The 20,968-nt window shown below is 47.5% G+C and overlaps 7 protein-coding genes across 7 annotated transcripts, besides 2 other annotated features; 5 read left to right on the top strand and 2 right to left on the bottom strand.

Moving 5' to 3' along the window:
* Positions 1–944: 944 nt before the first annotated feature.
* On the bottom strand, positions 945–2,306 carry MCH4 (putative transporter Mch4p; the record flags this gene model as incomplete). The annotated part of the gene is made up of 1 exon (XM_076682805.1): positions 945–2,306. The coding sequence occupies one exon, from the start codon at positions 2,304–2,306 to the stop codon at positions 945–947; it is 1,362 nt and encodes a 453-aa protein (XP_076543167.1).
* An 802-nt stretch (positions 2,307–3,108) lies between these two features.
* On the top strand, positions 3,109–5,004 carry TRVA0_004S04632 (uncharacterized protein; the record flags this gene model as incomplete). Its single annotated transcript, XM_076682804.1, has 2 exons — positions 3,109–3,995; positions 4,071–5,004. The coding sequence occupies 2 exons, from the start codon at positions 3,109–3,111 to the stop codon at positions 5,002–5,004; spliced, it is 1,821 nt and encodes a 606-aa protein (XP_076543166.1).
* Positions 5,005–5,798: 794 nt separating this feature from the next.
* TRVA0_004S04610 (ATP-dependent helicase) lies at positions 5,799–8,090 on the top strand (the record flags this gene model as incomplete). Its single annotated transcript, XM_076682803.1, has 1 exon — positions 5,799–8,090. One exon carries the CDS (start codon positions 5,799–5,801, stop codon positions 8,088–8,090), a length of 2,292 nt encoding a protein of 763 aa, XP_076543165.1.
* A 2,055-nt stretch (positions 8,091–10,145) lies between these two features.
* Positions 10,146–10,847, top strand: TRVA0_004S04588 (uncharacterized protein; the record flags this gene model as incomplete). The annotated part of the gene is made up of 2 exons (XM_076682802.1): positions 10,146–10,210; positions 10,265–10,847. 2 exons carry the CDS (start codon positions 10,146–10,148, stop codon positions 10,845–10,847), a joined length of 648 nt encoding a protein of 215 aa, XP_076543164.1.
* A 468-nt stretch (positions 10,848–11,315) lies between these two features.
* Positions 11,316–13,684: a mobile genetic element (putative transposase of family Tpn2).
* Positions 11,316–13,684, top strand: an mRNA.
* Positions 13,685–14,389: 705 nt separating this feature from the next.
* Positions 14,390–16,757, top strand: DSL1 (Dsl1p; the record flags this gene model as incomplete). The annotated part of the gene is made up of 2 exons (XM_076682801.1): positions 14,390–14,572; positions 14,616–16,757. The coding sequence occupies 2 exons, from the start codon at positions 14,390–14,392 to the stop codon at positions 16,755–16,757; spliced, it is 2,325 nt and encodes a 774-aa protein (XP_076543163.1).
* A 183-nt stretch (positions 16,758–16,940) lies between these two features.
* On the bottom strand, positions 16,941–17,771 carry TRVA0_004S04522 (uncharacterized protein; the record flags this gene model as incomplete). Its single annotated transcript, XM_076682800.1, has 1 exon — positions 16,941–17,771. One exon carries the CDS (start codon positions 17,769–17,771, stop codon positions 16,941–16,943), a length of 831 nt encoding a protein of 276 aa, XP_076543162.1.
* Positions 17,772–18,879: 1,108 nt separating this feature from the next.
* TRVA0_004S04500 (uncharacterized protein) lies at positions 18,880–20,709 on the top strand (the record flags this gene model as incomplete). Its single annotated transcript, XM_076682799.1, has 1 exon — positions 18,880–20,709. One exon carries the CDS (start codon positions 18,880–18,882, stop codon positions 20,707–20,709), a length of 1,830 nt encoding a protein of 609 aa, XP_076543161.1.
* Positions 20,710–20,968: the final 259 nt, after the last annotated feature.

Here is a 20,968-nt window from a genome sequence, read left to right as displayed (position 1 = left end):
CTTCGCTTGGCGGCTAAGCTTTGTCTATTTCTGTGAGGGCCGTTTGGTTAGTTCTCCGACCCCAACTTTGCGCTGCCGTGCAACGGTTGCTTGACCTTTCGGCATCCATCCCTCGGACGTCTGAGAGCTCTGCAGACTGCTTGCATCGTCACTAAATGGCAATACCGACCGTCTATCACACACCTCTACCAGCTTTCCATCCATCGTCCCCCTCCCCCCTGATCCCTCTCAACTCTGTCGCCGTAACGTCGTTTGCACAGCCGTGCGCCTACAGCCGCACGGATCCCGGATCACCGGGTCGATCATGGTCCGACACCGCCGACGCTTCCCGTATTTGCCGATGCTTGTAGTAATATCGCAACGTGGTGCAATGGATTCGAGGGCCAGCCCTCGAGCTCCCGTAGCTCCGCTTCGCAGAGAATTTCAGCTCAATTGGCGTCGATTTGGTCCTGAAATACGTAAATGTATATAGTCTTGGAACGAAGTGTCGCTAGAATGAGAAAGCTTTGGCTGAGTGGTGCCTTGCCAATTGCAGTTATGATATAGTGTGAGAACAGTAAAAGTAGTAATGGTATAGAATGGTAAGTGACGATAGTACCTAGTATTAATGGCAGTACTGGTGGTAATACACTGTAGTAGAAGTGACTGTAATTGTAATTGTAGTACAAGTGGTACCTGTAGTAGTACCGGGTACTAGTGTACATACAGGGTAGTATATAACGTAATAAGAGTAGTAAGAGTTGCAATTGTACTATATAGTAGTAATACGTAGTACCAGGTAGTAATGGTAGTAGTAATCGCAGTAGTAATGGCCGGTAGCAAAAGGTTGTATTAGCTAACGACAATTAGTAACAGCTTAACAGCTACATGTCTAGCATAGCAGTCAATGGCCCAGGGGGTAGAGAGAGAGAGAGAGAGAGAGAGAGAGAGAGAGAGAGAGAAATCTATATATTTGCCAAAAACTTGCCACGAGTGGCAATGAGCTTGACGGCCAGTAGGATCAAAGAGCCCGCAACTGCCATAGCACCAGAGTATATAATCAAGTTCGAGAACCCTGCCGTCGAGGGCACGTTCCCCTTGGGGAGGAGCGCACCGGCAACGACGGGCCCCAGCAGCGAGCCTACGCCATTGAACAGGAAGTTGACGCCCAGGCGCGACTGGTTGAGCTTGAGTCCGAACAGCTGGGGAATAACTGCCGGCACCAGCGCGGTGTACGGCGCACAGGCAACGCCAAACACAACACAGAACGTAATAAACAGTCCGCCCGAGGACTTTGCCGGTAACCAGAAGAAGAACTGGGACGCGCCCGTGAAAAACATGGAGATAATGAGCACATTGAGCCGCCCGAACCGGTCGGCCATCCAGGACCCCCACGTTCGCCCAATGAGCGAGCAGCTGTTGTTGAGCACTAAGATGTACTGAACGAGCTGCACCGGCAGAGCTCCCTGCGGCATGCGCGCGGCGTAGGTCGCGATGAAGATGATGGGCGGGAAGTAGCCAATGGCGCCAATTGCGGTGCCTAGCGAAAGAAGCGTGAACCTCTTGGACTTAACAACCCTAAAGTCTGGCCAGATCGACGTGCGCATGGCATAGCCATTGAGCCGCGGCTTGATGGTGACCAGCGAGATGACCATGAGTGGCAGGTACATGAATCCAATGATGCGCGTCGCCCAGGCGAACCCGACCTTGTCAAAGAGCCGGCGAGTGATAATGGGCCACAGAATGCCGCCAATCGAGGATCCTGAGGCGGTGATGCCCGACGCAATGGCGCGGCGCTTCTTGAACCACTCGGGCGGCACTGCTGAAGCCACCAGCAGGATAATACCGCCGCCGACGCCAAACAGCAGGCCGTGGCAGAGGATAAGCGCCCACAGTGTGCCCGAACTCAGCGAAGTCAGCATGAGCGAGAGCGCGCATGTCAGGTACCCGACGACAATGGCGCCTCTGAACCCAACTTGCGCAACGATGGCCACGGCTGGCACCGACGCTACGTATATGATGCACGGCTGGAGCGCTCCGATGAGCGAGATAATCGCCTTGTTAGCAGTGGGCATGGTGTCTTCGTAGTACAGCTGGTACACGCCGAATGCCTGGACCTCGCCGAACGAAGCGAACAGAATGCAGAAGGTGCCAATGAGAACGACCCATCCCCAACCGCCTTCTGGGAAGTTCTCGTCGGCATCTATTTCGCTTGTAACCGGCGAGGCTGGTCCCAGTTCGTTGACCGTGAGGTCGGCTGGTTGAGTCAGCTCTACTACGGGTGCTTTTCCACCGGACCCGTCCATCTCGGTCTCGTCCAGACCCATGAATTCTTATATTCTCCTTTTACTGGCTAATGGTGGAGGCTGAGAGACTTTAATCTAAAGACCTGCACGGCACTATTACTAAGAACATGCCAGGGCCGTTACCCGCCATAAGCCAATGTGAGAGGGAATATAGCCGCCTTCTCCCCGGATTATCGACATATATTCTCCCCACATCCCTGTGACGGTCGGGATCCGACGACAACACTCACACCAGAGTCGGGGCTGACGAACGCTATTGGGGAGTAGGGCCGCTCATAACAGGCGGACCCCGCCAATTCAGCAGCTTTAATCTTATTGGGAGCTGGTAATTTTCCAGCAACCTATGAGTCCAATTATGCCGGTTTATATAGGCTTCTGATATCGTTTTCTCATGTTGAGGTTAACACACCCATACGGGCTGATCTCGGAGACAAATGTCTCTCGTTTGATCGATCGTCATTCAACTCTGCAGTCGACACAGATACATCGAGTTACGCACATGGGTATAACATGTATGTACAGAAGCCTCAAAATATGCTGTGCATGTAGAAGCTTGAGGGTACAATACCCCTGAGGATCAAGACACCAAGTGTGCGGCTGAAGCACATTCCAATGACACAACTAGCCGTATGGCTACCAGATGCGGTACATTCCATAGCAATAGGCATGCTTCCGATAGCTGCGGTCAGATAGATAACATTCCAGTAAACAATAAACAAATACAAAATGTCGAGGTCTAGGCGATTGTGGTAGCCATATAGAGTTTTCCATATCACGAGGGGGTTCTTGAAATATATCAAAATCCTGACTTCTACATCATATCATGGCCGACGCGACAGCTGCCGACGGATGGGGACAGACACAAACTTCGAACAAAAAAGTTGATGCAATCGTCATCAACTACTCTAGCAAATACAACCCCTGCTTTCCCTCAACGACCCGCTCCCCTGCCCGACCGCATCAACAGCCCTCACAGAGAGTTGATACAAGTGTTGTCAACGGCTCTAGCGAATACAGCACAACGACTCAGACCACTACTCAATCGCACGTTCCGTCCATACTTGATACCAGCGCCGTCGAGTGCTCTAGCGAATATAGCACCTACTTGTGTTCAATGGCCACTTTGATCCGATCCTCACCTCAATCGCATGTTCCTCGTCGACTGCTTGACAAGTCTGAGTCAGCGGTAGGGCTTGGTGTCTATGCGGGCCACGAAGATCAGATGTTCCATTATGAAAGCTTCCCTCGTCGAGCCTCAATCCCGGGCTTTTCCCCCCAATCGTCCTCCAGGCTTGACTTCTCTGACTCGGATGCCAACTCGCCGCATTTCAATTTCTCGCCATACCCAGACACTGCGCCATCGCCATTCACTCCATACGAGGCTGATTCGCATGCCAGTTTTGTCACTGTACACCAACAAAAAACAGCATACAGGTCTTTAACGGACCAAAAAAGCCTAAACTTTCAGGATCAGGACACGGCCCTACATTTTCAGGAAGATGCTAGTCTCGATTATCAATCCAGCCTAGGCGGACGAGAAGATACAAGTCTTATTTATCAACCCAGACGAGACGGACAAGAAGATACAAGTCTCGATTATCACCCCAGCCACGGACAGAAGAACCGATACAGTTATCCAGTCGTGGCTCCAGAGCTCCCGCATTGCCCATTGGAAGTTACTCATCCAATTAATACCGGCTATTTGCCCTGGTAAGTTTATATCCCCATTAGCTCGAGACATTGCCCGTGAGGACTCGGAAATATTCTAACTTTAAATCCTTATAGTACACTACAAAGACGATTATTGGGCCCAATAGAACAGACCCTGCATGGCCAAGATGCAACGGCACTTGTGCCCATATACAATGCCTTGGGGAGCCCTGCTGCACAGTTCCCATTTATCAATTCACTCAAAAGCGTTGCATCGGAGAATCAATTCCTGAATGATATGACTGCGAGAGCAGCCAGCCAGCCACCACCAGCCACACCGCCTTCATTGGTGCAAAGCGATTCCACTACTAGTAATGTCTCGCGCCATGAGCGGTCCCCGAGCTTGTCAGTAATTGAAAACCCACCTCCTCAAGCCCCGCCTCCCACAGCCCTGCTGCCGCAGCCCCCTGATGCATTTAGACCGCCAGTAGACTTGGGAACTGCCGCAATGGCCGCATCTTTGACACGACCGGACGGCAGATCTGAGCTGCTGACAAGACCGCCGCAGAACCCGCTGCCGCTTCCAAAGAACAGAAGAAATTTGTTGTCAGACGAAGGAATTGATCTCTTTGAAACCCGCAACCAATACAGAAGGAACCCCACAGAGCATACCATGATCCGGCCCCCATTGAGCACCTATCATACGAGGTATTCCTCGCTCGAAGCAGGAACGCCTCTGAGCACACATTACCCGAGCTTTCCAACTCTGCCATTTGGCTCTGGCGCACATATAGCTACAGAGAAACTATCTGCCGGAGACAGGACGCTAGGAGAGTCGCTAGAGGTCGACAACTTCGGTCGTCCGGTTTGCAGGCGAGAGCTTGCCCGGATGATGCTTGTCTTGTTTATCCTTTTCCCGCCTCTATGGCTATTAATGGGCACTGGGTTCTTGGACGAATCCATCGGTGTCATTCCGACGTTGGAAAAGCGTCTGGCGTTATTGCTTGGTTTGTCCTTCCTTATTATCGCCATTGTTTGCATGGTTGTTGGCCTAACGCTTGGCTTATAACAGGGAACTATAGAGAATAATCTACATTGCAAAAGTGCGTTATACCACCCCAGTAGTACCACCCCAGTAGGATACAGAGATGTTAACACACACGGTCATTAGGATTTGTACTTAGTCTTGGTTGAGCAATTCTTCTGGCCAAGATACCGGTAGTAAAAATTCAGCTACTGGCCCACGTCCATCTATATATTCTGATTATCAGTCCATTGTGATTCCAATTAACGGGAAGCTCCATCGTTTTATTTTTCATCCAATACCATCAGTGATTTCTGTACTTAAAAGTTAGAGTACCGTAACTACCGGGATTGAAACGTACCGGTACCTATTTCCATCTTGCCAGAATTCCTAGTATACCCAACTCTGTTCAAAGTTCTTAACTCATGAACATATGGAAGCTTGACTGTTATATATAACTGTATTTGCTATTTATTTAGGCAACAGTAACATAATAACGGTAATTCTGTTTACCAGACCGATAAGCTATTCTCTGCCGTGAACCATTTTTGTTACCGTGGTAGTTATTTTAGTCATCCGAGTTTCTGACCGTTCCATACGTCTCTCTTCGTCGATGATACGATATTCACTGCGAGGATCGCTCCCCTAGCCGTCAGTGCCCTTCATAGTGACAGCTTGAATAAACGAGACGTCAGACTTCATAAAACGAGATGATGCAAAGGTACCCCGTCTTTCTCGCGGGCCTTTATGCGGCAGGGGTTAAAGTTTTCCAGGGGACCCTCCCAAAACCCGGATACAAGTTACCGTTAAGCTCTTACAACGCTATTTTGAGATCAAGCATGACGTTGAAGGAAGCGACTGCTAACACCACTTTGGTACACATTGAAGAAAAGCCAGTAGAGCGTAAGCCCGACCATGTGTCGGCCATACTGAATGACTTGAATACAAACCAACGCAAAGCGGTAGAGTTTGACCCGCATGGATCAGTGCAAATCCTGGCCGGCCCAGGTACTGGCAAAACGAAGACCCTTACCTCGCGGGTAGCCTATCTAATTGAGCAGGGAATTGACCCGAGTCACATTGTGGTCATGACTTTTACCAATAAGGCTGCACAGGAGATGAAAGAGCGAATTGAAAAGCTTACCCAGAAAAGAGCGCCCGGACTTAAGATTGGCACATTCCACTCAGTGTGCTACCGGTATCTCGTGTTCCACGGCAAAAAGGTTGGGCTAGACCCCAAACGGATGTCTGTAGTCGACGAAGATGACGCCAGGACGCTGCTCAAGGACATTGTGAAGAGCGACCCGGTGCGTACTCGATACAAAGACCAGCAGATCCCAACTCCAAAGCAGGCCCTCAAAGAAATTTCGCGGTGGAAGAACAAAGGGTTCACCCTCAAGAAGTTCCTCCAGCAACACGGCAGTGATCCTCTGGCAGTGATCTTTCGACTCTACGAGAGCGAACTGGTCACTGCCAGTGGTGTTGATTTTGATGACATCCTTCTTAAGGCGGTAGAACTTTTCGACCATTTCCCCAAGGTTGTCGAAGACCTTGAATGCGTGCTTGTAGACGAGTTTCAAGACTCGAATTCCGTCCAATTAGATCTCTTGAAGTTCATGGCCTGGAAGAAGAAAGCAGTCACCTTTGTGGGCGATCCGGATCAGAGCATTTATTCGTTCCGAAATGCCCAACCCGAGAACTTCAACTTACTCAGTGAGTACTTCCCAGGAATCGCGACCATATACTTGGAACAGAACTACCGGTCGACGCAGGTTATCTTGGACCACGCCACGGCACTGATCCGGCAAGCCCAGAACCGGCTGGGATCCGATCGACAGCTAGTTGGAAGGAAAGGATCGTACCTTAAGCCCTGCTTGGTTAAGCTCGCGGACAACGAATCAGAGTGTGAAACCATTGCTAATTACATCTCCTACCTCATTGAGAGCTCAGGCGGACTTTTCAAGTACAGCGATATTGCCATTCTGACTCGAACTAATATGTGGATGCGAAGAATGGAGTCCCGGCTTGTTCGCCGACATATCCCGTATTCGCTGTCCGGCGGGTTCAGAATTTGGGATAGAGTAGAGGTCAAGACTATGATCTACTATCTACGAGTAATTTTCTCCGGTACCGATAAACTTGCCATTGCATACACGTTGAGGATGCCCAAGTCGCGAGGCATCAGCGGAGAGCTTCACCATCAGCTGGTATCTCTTCCTGTTGCGAAAGGGCAGACACTCTTCGATCAGATCAAACAGCGTGCCTCGCACTCCAGTGTCCCTGAGTACATGAGAAACGCCATCCACAGTTATGTTCAGGTGATTGAGAAGGCCCGCGAAATGATTGATGAAAACAATCCAGACACCGTGTGCAACATAATTACATTCTTGGAAAACACTCTCCATATTGCAAAGGATTCTGCAACCAAGTCTCTCACAGAGGAAAAGCGAAATGAAGGCATTGAATTCCTAAAGGAACACGTCCGAGGGCTCAGCAAAGAGAAAGAAAATGCCGCCGAGGATCAGGGAGTCGGAGAAATGAGTTTCCTGCATAATTTCCTGCTCATGCATACTCTGGACCCGGGTCACGAGGCAGAGAAAAAGGATGCAGCGGATCAGGTTACAGTATCAACTGTCCATAGCGCCAAGGGCAAGGAATGGCCAGTAGTGTTTGTTGTCGGTTGTGCCCAAGCGACGCTAGAGCGTTGTCCCGAGGAAGAATGGGATGAGGAGCGACGCGTCATGTTTGTAGCAAATACCCGCGCAAAGGTTCTCTCATTCATGACCTGGCCCGAGTACTACAGTGCCTACAACAACGAGCCTTCGCGCACTGACTTGAACATTCTGCTTGCAAATGAAACCACTATAGGCAAGTGCAGGAGGTCCGTTGGTAACATCCCTCCGCTCGTCAGGCCGTGGCTAGTGAGCATGGCGAAGTTCCTGAATAGACCTGAGCCAGCTCTGGATGGTGGATTTACATCGGCTGCCACGATGCTGAAGAAAGATGGACCGATGGGAAGTGGATTCACATCGGCTGCCACGCTCTTGAACAACGATGAACCCGCCGTAAAGCGGCCTGCTCAGGTCAAAAACGCACCTGCGAAAAGGCCAAGGTATGGAAGGAAGCGGTAATGGCTTTCGGAACACGGTTTAGTTGTGCCAGTTGGTATATAACATTGTTCCTGTCCCTCTTTCTGATCCCTAATACCCATATATGAAAATTGTATTCAATTGAGCTCAATTGTTGAAGTCATCCTGTCTAGCAGCTAGGCTATCTTTGGAGAGAGAGCGCGAGAGCGAGTGCTCGCTATTAGCGCGCGCGTAGTACACGTACGTCACCGTGACGACTTTTTCGCTTCCGACGGGGGTTCCTCTCATCCTGTCTTAGACAACTTCCCACGAGTGCGGCTCAACGCCAAGTCTCAGACATTTTGCGGCTCTTTTCAAGTCGTGAGGCTCGTGCGGCTGTTTGAAGTCGTACGTGTACGTGCGCTTCTGATACTTGGTTCAGCTAAAAACATTTCAGTTTCAACTGGTTGTTTTAGCATTTGGGATAGAGTTCTATATACGGTAACCGATAAGCGATCGCGTTTTACAGCACCAGAAGCGGTCGAATAGTGATTCTGTATCACAAATCCAATGTGATCTCATATCGTCTTGATTGCTGATCTTTCGATGATGGCGTGACATATGATAATCTCTGTGGGTTGATTGGCAATACAGGCGCTGCTGAATAGTCCTCGAAGCTAGTCTCGTCTAAAGAACAGGACCGGTGATATTGCGGACGGAGGTACAAAATACTTCGGCCTCTAATCGTGGTGGTTAGTATGTGATCCAATCGGAATATCAATCCCAGACTTACCTGTATAGCGTAATAAATAACATTTAAATCTCTCTTCTGGTCGCTGGTTTTCTCGACATTTGAGAATAATGGGGGATAAAGGCTTATCATCCTGCTGCTGAAAGACTCTCTATCGGGTTTCCACGCGTCCTTAAAGCCAAAATCCAATGTATCAAACACTGAATTCACCGTGAAGTGGTAATAAGTAGGTGCAAAGTTTTCCTACCCGCCTGTATTTGACTGCGCGCAATCAATTACATACACTACGTCAAGAAGGTTTTCCCTCATGCTATCAGCGGTCTACCGCTGAGGAAATCGATCCCGTCTACCTTTAACTGCTACTGGATATTGTTATATTATATTAAAAACCTCATGTACTTCGATTAGTCCTCCTTCGCCCTAGGCAACGGACTTTAATAGATTATTATTAATAAGTCGGTGCGAAGTTCCTTAAAATAACAATACAGGACATAACGTAACGTTCTATCTCCTCATAGAAAAGTTTGAAAAGAGTGAAATCAAGAAATATTGTCCGGGACTCAAATTGAGCAATTTCATTAGTTCTCTGAAGCTTTTTGTTTTCTGCCAAGGGTTATGATCTTTTTTAGCCTCATAGAACCAATATCTTCTAAAAATGCCGATGCCAACTAACTCATCATGCGACGACATCATCGATTGAGAAGAATATATTTGAATGGCAAATGATTACGAAAAGTTGAACAAAGTCCATACCAGCTCAATTTATAATTTCGAAATACAAGTACGTATACTGCAGTAAATATCGGCTATAGCGAGTTTGCACGCACAATGTGTTATTTGTAACAGTTTAGAAGGTCTCTAATAATAAAGATCTGTTAGCTACCGGTATTCTCAATTGTCCCCAATTGTATCTGGCACTAGATCTATATGTATCGCTTTTGAGTGCATAAGCATGGAGGTAACAAACTACACTGTTTCAGCTGATAGCACCTCACACACCCTGTTGTCTAACGACTACTTAAGGCGGAACATTGTGTCAGAGTGTTATCTCGCATAATGCGATATAAAGCGGGGTGTAAATGATACATGGGACTGGATAAGGCAAGCTACCACACAACTTGGTGTGAATCAGTGTATTCTTGTATACAAAGTGTGGATTTTGAGTCGAATCCAGATCAACGCCAAGAGCATATGGCGCAATTTTTTTTTGAATTTCTTTGAGAAGGATCCATGGATCGGCGACACGAATAATTGAGCTAGTAGCGTGGACCCGTTTGTGGCCACAGTCAGACTATCCCCCTTACCGCCAACATGAGTTCTAGTATACTGCAATTTCAAACTCGAGTTAGTACAGTCGACATCACATAATGGCGAACAATTGTCAAGAATATGGATACGTGCCAGTAAATCCAAGTGGGCAAGGGAAGAGAAGGTATGTTCTCAAATACACGTTCTCGTCGTCAATAACTAACGTTGGTAAATACAGCGGCCCTAGCGACTCCGCAGCTCCTAACAAGAGGGTCAGATATGAATGGGAGTCCGAAGATGTCCCCTGCGAGGACCCATGGCAGCAACAACGACAGAAGAGCAAGATCGTTTGGAGTGAAGACTTGGGATTTGTAGTCAAAAAAATCCTAGAAAGGGATAATATTGCACAGCTAAAGCATTTCAAGGACTATAAACAAGAAGCGGAACCTCATAGGGGACATGCTCGTGGGGAGGCGTTACGTGAGGAATTTTTTGAATGTATAAAGAGTGCTCTCAAACGGAGGCACTGGGATTGGAGGAGTGGTGCTATCGAAAACGTACTCGAAATTGCGAGGAAAAACGGTATGTCGATTGACATCGGAAGAGATGATTACGACTGCTATTTCGCCTATTATATGGGGCGGATCGTCTTTGATAAAGACGGTAATATCAGAGCTCGTGATAACCGACACAGATTAGACAAGTTCATGCACTGGGTGGTCTCCGGAAAATCGCTTGAGCCAATTGTTGCTCTGTTGAAGGGGTATGAAATAAGGAGCAACCTTCTGCGTCCTCATTATCCAGTTTTTGAGGAATCCTAAAATGGGGCCACCCGAAAAATACCATGAAATTACAACTATTTCTGAGCGTTATTATGATCCATACTCCGGTTATCCTGACCCATTTGCTATTGACGACGATCGAATCGAGCGCATTGAACAGTTTATGGGAGCAATAAGAGCCCTGGATAAGTACTTGCACGAGCCAAAGGAAAACTTCATCCAAGCAAGGATCGAATATTACCTGTACCTATATCGTGTTGCACAAGACCAAGCGAGGATTTCTCCTTCCTGCGAAGCCCCGTATCTTTTTGAGGCGCTTATCGATGAAATGGGTGGAAGCATTAACGCCGTACCTGAGTAGGCTTGAAGTGAACGGTCTAAGCCCTCTCGCCGAGGAGTTGCATAATCAGGAGCCAGAAGACGATGAGCCAGAAGAGGATGAGTCAGACTTCGAGGAAGATCCATTCGATAATATGGACATTGATGGCCCTGACACTGACATCTTAGATGAAGTACACTCCTCTATCGACTCTTATGGGCAATTCGCTGAGAAGTGCAAGAAGCTTCTCAAGTTGTATCCAGCAACTGCAGTATTTATGGCTGCAGCGAGTCTTATCTCGCTTAGAACGGCAAATACCCTCGGCAAGTGGATGGCACACCTGGGGGCTCATGCGGAGTGATGTACAAATGTGTACTGCAGAAGCAATTATGAAAAGGATGAGAAAATTCATCGAACAAGAAGCAGGAAATCCAAACCCAGCGGCCCAAAAAGTACTTTTCTGCCCAAAAAAGTGCATGGCTTATACTGGGCAAGCAATGTCGAGCGATACTTGTCAGCAGTGTCTACAGCCCAAGGACAATTCCAGCTATTTCTTCAAATTCTCATTGTGTGAACAAATCAAGAAATGGTTTAATGATCCAGATTTGGCGAAGTCCATAAGGGATGAACTGTCTAGGTCCACGCAACTGGCATCTGATGGAGACGTAACTACCCTTGGATCGGGCTGGATTCAACAGCTCCGAAGCAAAAAGGTATCGGGAAAGCACTCTACGAAAGGGGAGTTGGCGTCAGACGTTCACTATTTTGCTGATACTAATGATTCCATCGATCTCACTTTTACTCTAACGTTAGACGGAATCAGCCCCTATGGCTCCAAGAGTGCAGACTGGTGGGTTCTCATTCTAGTCAACAATAGCTTCCCACCGCAAGCAAGGCACAATGCAGAGAATATCTTTATACCGATGGTTTTTCCAAAGGCACCAAAGAAAGACCTTGATGGAACGCGAAATGATAATAGTTTCTTCCAGCCTATTGTTGACGAATTCGCTGAGTTAACCGTCTATGGCGTCAAGGTGATGGACCGGTATTTGGATAAGGAAGTTACTGTTCGAGCGCATTTAACACAAGTCTCCGGAGATATACCAGCCATATCATTTGCGATGGGAATGCTTGGACACAACAGTACACACCCTTGCCGAGCTTGCTCGATAGAAAAGACTGGTCCTGGAAAGCTTAGGGGCCTACGATTCCCGGGGCCCGAAGTTGCGTCAAGAACAGAAGAGGATGTCAGTCGGAATATGATGGACCGAGCGCTTGGTACGCGAACCGGCATCCGTGAGTATTCTGTTTTTATGGATCTTCCAACAATCTGCTTCCCGTGGTCTTTTATACCCGATTACATGCACTTGGTGCATGTAAACTGTTCAAAAACACTTTTCAGCATTCTCAAAGATGATCGCTGCAACCTTCGGGGTCCGGCATCATTAAGCATGCTGGATTCAGTGACCCGAAAGCTGAACAGACTTCCAAGTGACAAAGGCGGAGGAGATTATCCAACAGAATTCTTTTCCAAGGGAAGAGAGAGTAACACAAAATCAATTGTGTGGAAAATGATGATTGAGCATTTGGGGCTCTATGTTCGTGCAGCAGGGCATCTTGATGAGATTGCACGAGCCGTCTTCGAGTTATTGTACATTCTTCGGGAGCTGAGTCGGCGGAAACTTTGCAATGCAGACCTGGACTGTTTTGAGTTGAGGATTTCGAAAAACATTGAATATCTCGACACACGTCAACTTCCCGGGAAGTATTTTACCGTTCCTATGCATATGCTTCTTCATGTTATCGAGTATATTCGGCGGAATGGCCTACCGAGAGATTTTGGTGCTATCCAATGGAGAGGAGCTGTGCGAAGGTTAAGAAACTTAAGCAGAGCTGTGCCAAACCATTTACTGCTGCCAATAACCGTCTGCTTTTCGCAAACGCGGCTCATTTAACTGGATTGTTCAAGACAGAAGATGAGACCACACGCCAACTAGAACCGCTATTCGACAAATCAGGACAAGTTTTTCCAGAGGAGGTTATAGACGAATTCTTCCAAAAGTTTATGAAAGACCGAAATGCAGATATCACTCAAAGGATAGCTGGAGAAGCTGGTAACTGGTATTTTACATGGTCACCGGTGTGGTTTGGCCAAGGTCGATTTACAACCACAGCCGGAAACAAAAAGGAAATGAAGAGAGGGATAATTGCCGAGGTAAAAGATGAAACGGCAATCCGGTACATCCGCGTCAAGGGATTTGTGAAAGTCAATTACAAGCTTTCGGAGGAAGTACCTGAAGCTGTGAGATGCGACACTGAATACAAAGGGAGCGTAGCTTGCATTACTGGCGATAGTCTAAAGGAAACGCCAATCGGAGAGTTTGCAACTATGCATTACGCTAACAGTTGCGGCGAAAAAAATATCATTTGGCCCAGCTGTGTACGCGAATCCTCAGTCGCGTGTTTGTGTGCCTCTGAACTCGATCATTCAGATCTATGCATCAATAGAAGCACCACCTACTCAAGATGTGAGATATCTTATACCAATGGGCAATGATCTGGAGGATTGAATTAGGGAAGAGCAGTAGTACTCTTTGGTTTATTTTTATTCATGTGGGATCTACCGGTACTACTTTTGCAAAAGCTGAAAAAAAAAACGTTCTGAAACCTATTGCAATTATATACAACAATACTACGCACTCGAAGACATACGTAGACGTGTACAATCTATTAAGCCATCATATGGTCACTGTGCATAAGTGGAAAACCAGCACTGGAAAACCAGCACAATCGTCAGCGGAAGAAGATACGACAATTTGATCCAAATTCTGCGACTTTTCGACCTTTAAGGAAGTTTTATCTATTTCTATCGACTATATTTCTTTAATTATGTACAATTTAGGAGTCGATTTGGGCTTCTTATTTTAAAATCAATACTGCTGTATTCGGCTCAGTCTGTTGGACATAATGATGTATTTTTTATCTCTCAATTACCGAAAATGAGGGAGTAATTTGATATTCAAATTTGAAAATCGCTTAAAAAAAGTAAATCGATCGGAGTTGGGAAATTTTACTATGGGAAAATTCGAAAAAGTCGTCACGGTGACGAGCGAGGCTACAATTGGATGAATTAGTAAACTTGTTAATCTCTGTGTATACCACATCACAGAATATATCTCAGCACTAATCAACTGGAATACTAGCTCAACCTCAACGTGTTTGGAAGACGAGTGGAATAGGGGAGGAAGATAGGCTACGCGATATGGATGTGGATACGGTCATCTCGCTAATAGAGAGCTCATCCAATCGAAAGCTCGGAACTAATGATGGAGGGCCGACGAATTTTTTTTTTTCGGATTCAAATACATGGAATAATCGAGTATTTACCCCTCAGTGCCTTTCAGAGGCCACTGAAAAGCTGGAGAAGTCGATAAATGAATTATTGGTGAGCAGCAATACTTGTAAAATTTATTTCTCTAACCGTTCAGAATTCGTTAGTTGAGCTATGCGATGATTACCGGCCCCAGAATGTAGAGCCTACTGAGAGCGAGGAGTTCCTAGCGGCTGATTTGAGAGCTAAGGAAGCTTATCAGTCGGCATTGGACGACTTATGGATTATTCGAAGCGCGTTCAGAGAGGTGGAATCGCTAAAGGAGATTGGCGAAATATCCAATGCACTCACATCTCTGCACATGGTCTCGGCAAAGTTGAAAAAGTTTGGATCGGACCATCCAGGGAGTCAACTGCATGCTGTCTTGGTCAACAAAGCAGACGATCTGTCTAGTGAACTTCGAGCATTGATAAAAGAAAGCTGGGAGAAAATGGTGGATATCAAAAAGGGATCATCGGGGTATTCGCTGACGGTTTTGAGTGAAGTGGGACCGCTAATGCTGGATCAGGTGCATGAGGCACTGATGCAAATTACCCCAAAGGGTCCAAACTCTGCTTCGGAAAAACTACTCAGCGCAATGGAGACGATGATATTCGACCCCATACTCGCATTGCAGGCTTCTGATGTGTCTATTAGCGGAAACGAGCTCACTGTTTCCATCAACAAGGAAGCCAATCTATCGGTTGAGAAACTGTTGTGTATGATCCGAGAGGTTATCGACTATTTGAACACTCGTTTCGATGGAACTGCGTTGAAAACTGAAATATCTAACCGGTTCTCATCGCTGGTGACGAGACAACTTTGTGGAACCAGTCTGCCGCGTCTCTTCCCTCCTGAACCTACGGAAGTTCCTGCGTTCCAAGAAGAGCTACGCAAGTTAATAGACTTTCAGGATTATGTTCAGAGATCTGCGAGGTGGAATAAGATCTGCGGCCTGGAGGCTTTCATCGACGATTTCCCTAATGAATGGCTACGATGCAGAAGAGCGAATTATCTTGATTTGCTTAGAACGGAGCTGCTAAGCGGCTTTGATACTAGGAGGATTGTCGATCCGCAGGCGAATTTCCAGGATCAGCAGCCTCGACATACAGCAGCTTTGCAGGAGCCACAACCATCACACAATGATGGAAAAAATGATGTATCCAAAGACTGGAACACTGCTTGGAGCGATGATGATAACAATGACGGTATGGCAAATGCGCATACAGGGGAGGAAGACGATGGCGTTGATGCCGATGCTTGGGGCGTGGACACTGATGATTGGGGCTGGGACGAGGAAGAGCAAGGGAATGCGCTCTCTGCAAACGCTCATTCCAAGGAAGGAAGACAGCCGAAGGAGGCCGTGGCCAGAAATGGTCAGAATAACAACTTCAGCGCGGCTCAAATGTGCACGGTGACTACACAGCTGGATAAGCTTCTTTCGATCATAGAGCAATATGCTGAAGGAGTTGAGGATCGCAGATCATTTAGCAAGCAACTGAGTGACTTTTTGGCACTATATAGAGCACTCTCGCCGCTTGCATATAAGGTGATCTTTTCGCCTGTGGTCATCTACAATGATGTTAGTGTGTTCATTGACCGAGCAACAAGGCATGAAAATGGCGCGCTCAGATATGTGTCTGATGCGGATTGTACCCAAATGGTTGACTTCGCAAGGACAAATTTGGAGGAATACGTCGAATCAAGGCGCAGCCTGCTCTCTGAGCAGTTATTGCGCGCGAACGGATTTGCGAATTGTAACCCAGACCAGGATCTCCTAACGTGCCAGTCTGTGGTGGATCAGTGCGTTCACCTCATTTCTGAATTTTATTCGGAGACTCTGCACAATGCATCGTTTGCGATCACATGTAGACTTGTTGGCACCCTCGTTGAATATCTCGTGACATCAATGATGACTGGAATTGAAAGTCAGAGCGATATTTCGGCAGTTGAATGCGACGAACTTAGCAAGCTGATTGAAGGAGTGTCATCGCTTGCAAGGTTATTTTTGCCGGATAGTGAGGGCGGGGAAGAAACAAGCGTTGCGGCTGCAGCTGCACTGAACGCCCCGTCGTGGATCAAGTTCCAGTACTTTGGCGAAATCCTCAAGAGCAATCTTGTTGACATTATGAGCAATTTCAACGACGGGCTGTTGGGTGATTTCTCCGCTACGGAGCTGATTGGCTTGATCAGGGCACTATTCGCCGAGTCCGAGCACCGTCACAGGGCCATTAACGACATCTTACGAGCAAGTAAATAACGCAACAGAATCCCTTTATTGTGTCAGAACTGAGTGAGAAGAGTGTTATTATTTTTTAAAAGGCGTTGCACGAATCGGCAAGATATATTTACAGCAACTCGTCCGATGCAACGAGGGGCAAGAAGGGATATGAATTTGGTTTGAATAGCTAGCAGTAACACGCCTCAATTGTTCTAAAGAGGCTTAAGGCGACTTCTTGTGTCGCTTCCGTGCGTGGGACGTTGCTTCAGAGAATGTGCGAATGCTCCAGGAATCCGGCGGGGAGAGCTGATCCATAGACAGCTGTTTCTGGTCGGTTAGTACTTTATAGTATGCGTATTGCAGGCGCATTTTCAATCCATGCGCAAGTTTTAGGCAGCGTGGAGGTAATTTTGGAGTCTTTCGCGACGATGACGGGGGCGGTGGAGGTGATGCCCACTTCTGTTGCTCAAGAGTATTGTCGGCTTTAACTTCGAATGACTCGCACTTTGTATTACTGAGACTAGTGCTTGAAGGAGGGGTAGTCACTGATATAGCATCACTGCTGCTCGAGAACGACGCTGTTCTGTCGGCAATTGACCCGTATTCTTTCCGCGGTGACGCATCCCTCTCTTCATTTTCAATGTCGCTTTTGGTTACATCTTCCAAATTTTGCTTTTTTGGAGAGTTGGGGTTTGTCATGCTTGACGAGGTGTCCGGTTTGACTGTTAGCTTGTCGTCATCACGCTGCGACGCATCTCGATATTTGCTTTCGGCATCGTTTTTGGCTGTACATTCGTCATTTCTATTGGAGGAATCAGAGCTCGCTGGATTTAAACGCGTTTCTGGTTTGGTAATAACGCCGGTCTCCCGCTTTGTCGAAACTTCTTCAATGGCTGCTAACTGGCTTGTGTCGTCCTTTTTTTTGATGTCACTACCGGCTTGGGTAGGCGTGTTGTCTTCATTGCTACTAAGAACCTGGAATTCATTATTCTTGGTTTCTGGCTCGTTTGTGCCTCTGGTATTAGTGATTTCGGTCAGAACGGGCCTCTCCATTGTTTATTCACGTAGCAATGAGAATTGGCCTGTGCTAAAAATATAAATTTACAACGTCAAAGGGCCAGTTAGATGAGTGCTTGGAGATATTCCGCAAGAGTTATGCGGTAAGAAGGATAGCAGAAGTATGGTGGTATGAAGGCAGAAATATCAAGCCTTTTATTTTACGCGTTGTATAGCTTAACGCGCCTCCCTCCCCCGTGAACTTTATGTTTTCGAATTAAGCTGGACATTAAAACGCGTCGCTAATGACGCGTTCTAATTTATGTCTCCCTCCGCGATACATGCGCGTCCGGGGACGCGCTTGAATGACGCAGATCAACACCTAAACCTCATTAGATATTTTAAGCTGGCCTTCGCGGTATATATTCAACCCACTGAGTTTTTTCTCGCATTTATATTTATCCATGTCTCTATATTCAAGTTTCAGAGCCTCAGTTCGCGTCTAAAATCAGGATTTCTAGCCCTGTCTGACTCGGACGAGTGATATTCACAATGTCCTTGCAGCACAGAGACTCTCAAGGCTTGGGCCATCTGTCAATGCACAAGCAAAATAGATGCACCCAACGTGACATATAAGCACTCACTACCAAATAGAAAAAAAATAGAAAAATAGCCTAACTCAAAATGATGGCAAACTAACCATAGGCTTCCCTTGCCTTATAAGAGTTCCGCCCCCCCCCATGGCCGTACTCCTCTAATCAAAAAAGACACATTCCATACTGAAGTATACGCCGGGATATGCGTCCGTAGGCGGTACATGCAGGAACGCCGCTCCCCAAACCTCCCAACCGACAGGGCAAAAGTAAACAAAACACCGCGGAAGGAGCCCATCATCCATTAGATTTGTCTGTTTTGACTGGCTGGTCTTGTAGAAGGTAGAAGACACAATCGTTCTCCCTAGCAGAAATAGCGCCAACTTTTTTTAACCAGTAACCAAGTTTGGGCAGATACAACGAACAGAGACTCTGGACTCACAGCGCTCAAAAGGTCTAATATTCCACTGCAGCACGATCTGATAAGCTGTTTTTGATCGAGCTTTTCTTAACTGACTTGACTTAACTTGGTCGCCTTTGGTATATCGACCGAGGGCTTGGACTTCATCCTTATGGAGACGGACAAGCCAGCGACTCCTCCGGAGTCTCACGCATATTTGCCATCGCCTATTCCTTCGGCGACCGTCATCAAGAACCCCGGGGTTGTTTCTCAACCGAACTATGACGATACTTCCGTACTGACCCCAGACCTGCCTCCCCGAGTGGAGAAGGACTACGCTGAGAGAACCGCTGTCGGCGAGTCGAGCCCGATCCGCAGAGGTGACCTCACTGGCGGCGGGCGTGGTGTCTATGAGGATGACGAGGAAGAGGAAGAGGAAGACAGCCGTTCGAGTCCGGAACTCGAGCCGGTTTCGGAAGCATCAGAGCCGGAACCTCGTAGCAGCAAGCTGTTCAACCTTGCGGGAGGCCCGGTGGGCCTTGGATTCGTCCAGCAGGAGTCTCCAGATGATGAGGATGGCAAGAAGGGCGTCAAGATAGAATGCGAGACTGAGAGATTCAAGACCCGATGCAATAGTCTAACCCAGGTTCCTGTGGATAGCCTCGATATGAGCCAGCTCCGAGAGCACCTTGCTTCCTCCATAGAAGTTATAAAGGGTTTCAAGACCAGTGCTGCCCAGTACCGGGCGCTAGTATCGCACCAGGAGCTTCAGAACGAGCTTCTGACGATTGAAGCGCACGAGGCTTCGCAGAGACATGAAGTGGAGAGTGCTCTCATGAAGCGCGAGTTGGAGCGGATCAGGGCTAACAGTGCTAATCCGGTCAATGAGAATGGAGAATCACTGGTAGATATATACAGGAGGAGGCTGAAGAAGGCTAAATCCCGGCTCAGGGATTACGACCATGATCTCAGGACGAAAGACCGAGAGCTTGAGCAGTTGCGACATAAAGTCATTGAGTCGCGATATCAAAGAGAGCACTTAGAGCGGACTTTACAGCAGCTCCAACAGGAACAGCAACACCAGCAAGTGTTAATGTACCATAATGCTTATGGGTTCCCGCCCCATCCGCAGTATTCGAGTCCTCAAATGCAGCCGCCGCAACAGCATCAACCGCCTCCTCCCCCTCCGCCTCCACCTCAGGCTCGAGGACCACCACAGCAGCTTCCTCCACCGCCACAGTCACAGTTCCAGAATGTACATTATCAGACGCAGTTTGCTCAGAATGTGTACGCTCCGCCACCGCCGCCGTCCCACCTCCAGCAGCAGCAGCAGCAGAATTGGCTCCCTCCAATTCAGGGCCCATCAAGAGCAAGTCAGCCACAATTACAACAGTTTAGTCAACCGCAACGCCCACCATCATCACCAGCACTAGACAGCAACTACCCTAGGCAAACAGCTTCTTCACATGTGCAAACACCCAGCACGGCCATCAGTCAAGAGACTGACAATTCTCTAAAACGAGAGGATGGTCTGGCCGCTCTCGGGCTGTTAGCTAGCCAAGTTCTGTCGAATCACAATAGCCAGAAGAGAGAAGAAGCTCCAGCCAAAAGCAAGCTACTGTCACCAGTACATCTTGAGAGCGGTCCCCCTTCTGATTCCCCGGAGAGACGCAGAAGAGACAGCATTGTAAAGGTAGAAGATGAAGAGGATGATCCTAACGCTACTGTCGAAGAGGATGAGGATGAAGATGAGGACGAGGATGAGGATGATATTGATGAAGATGACTCGGAACCATCGTCGCCCGTGCAGAGGTTCTCAGAAACAAAGTCGCCTCCTATGTCGCCTCCATCCTCGCCTAAGAACAATGGTAGTAGCACCAATGCCTTTTTGAGCTCGCCATTAAAGCATTCGCCCGTGCGGAAAGAGTCCATTTCGCCGAAGAAGCAAAAGAAACAGGACGAAGGGCGAGCGCCCATTGGGCGGATTCTGGACTATCGATGATCACAATTACTTCACTCTTTCTTTGATTGAACCATGATGATAATGCGTTTTACGACTGTTGATGACTACTAATATTATATAGGGGATATATCTACACGCCACTTAATTAATAATCCGTAACACTGTTATTCCTAGCCATACATTATTCCACTATCTGACATAGAAAACTAATTACAACTAGGAAGTTACAGTCGTCCAAACAATTGCTCGCAATCCCCTTTAAAAATGTAGAGGAGCGCTGAGATCTCAAAATGCCTTC

Source organism: Trichomonascus vanleenenianus (genome assembly GCF_965637985.1).
Source record: "Trichomonascus vanleenenianus strain CLIB 3782 genome assembly, contig: TRVA0_004S, whole genome shotgun sequence".
Taxonomy (NCBI): domain Eukaryota; kingdom Fungi; phylum Ascomycota; class Dipodascomycetes; order Dipodascales; family Trichomonascaceae; genus Blastobotrys; species Blastobotrys vanleenenianus.
The sequence above is the reverse complement of the archived record's forward strand: the minus strand, read 5'-3'. Positions and strand labels throughout refer to the sequence as shown.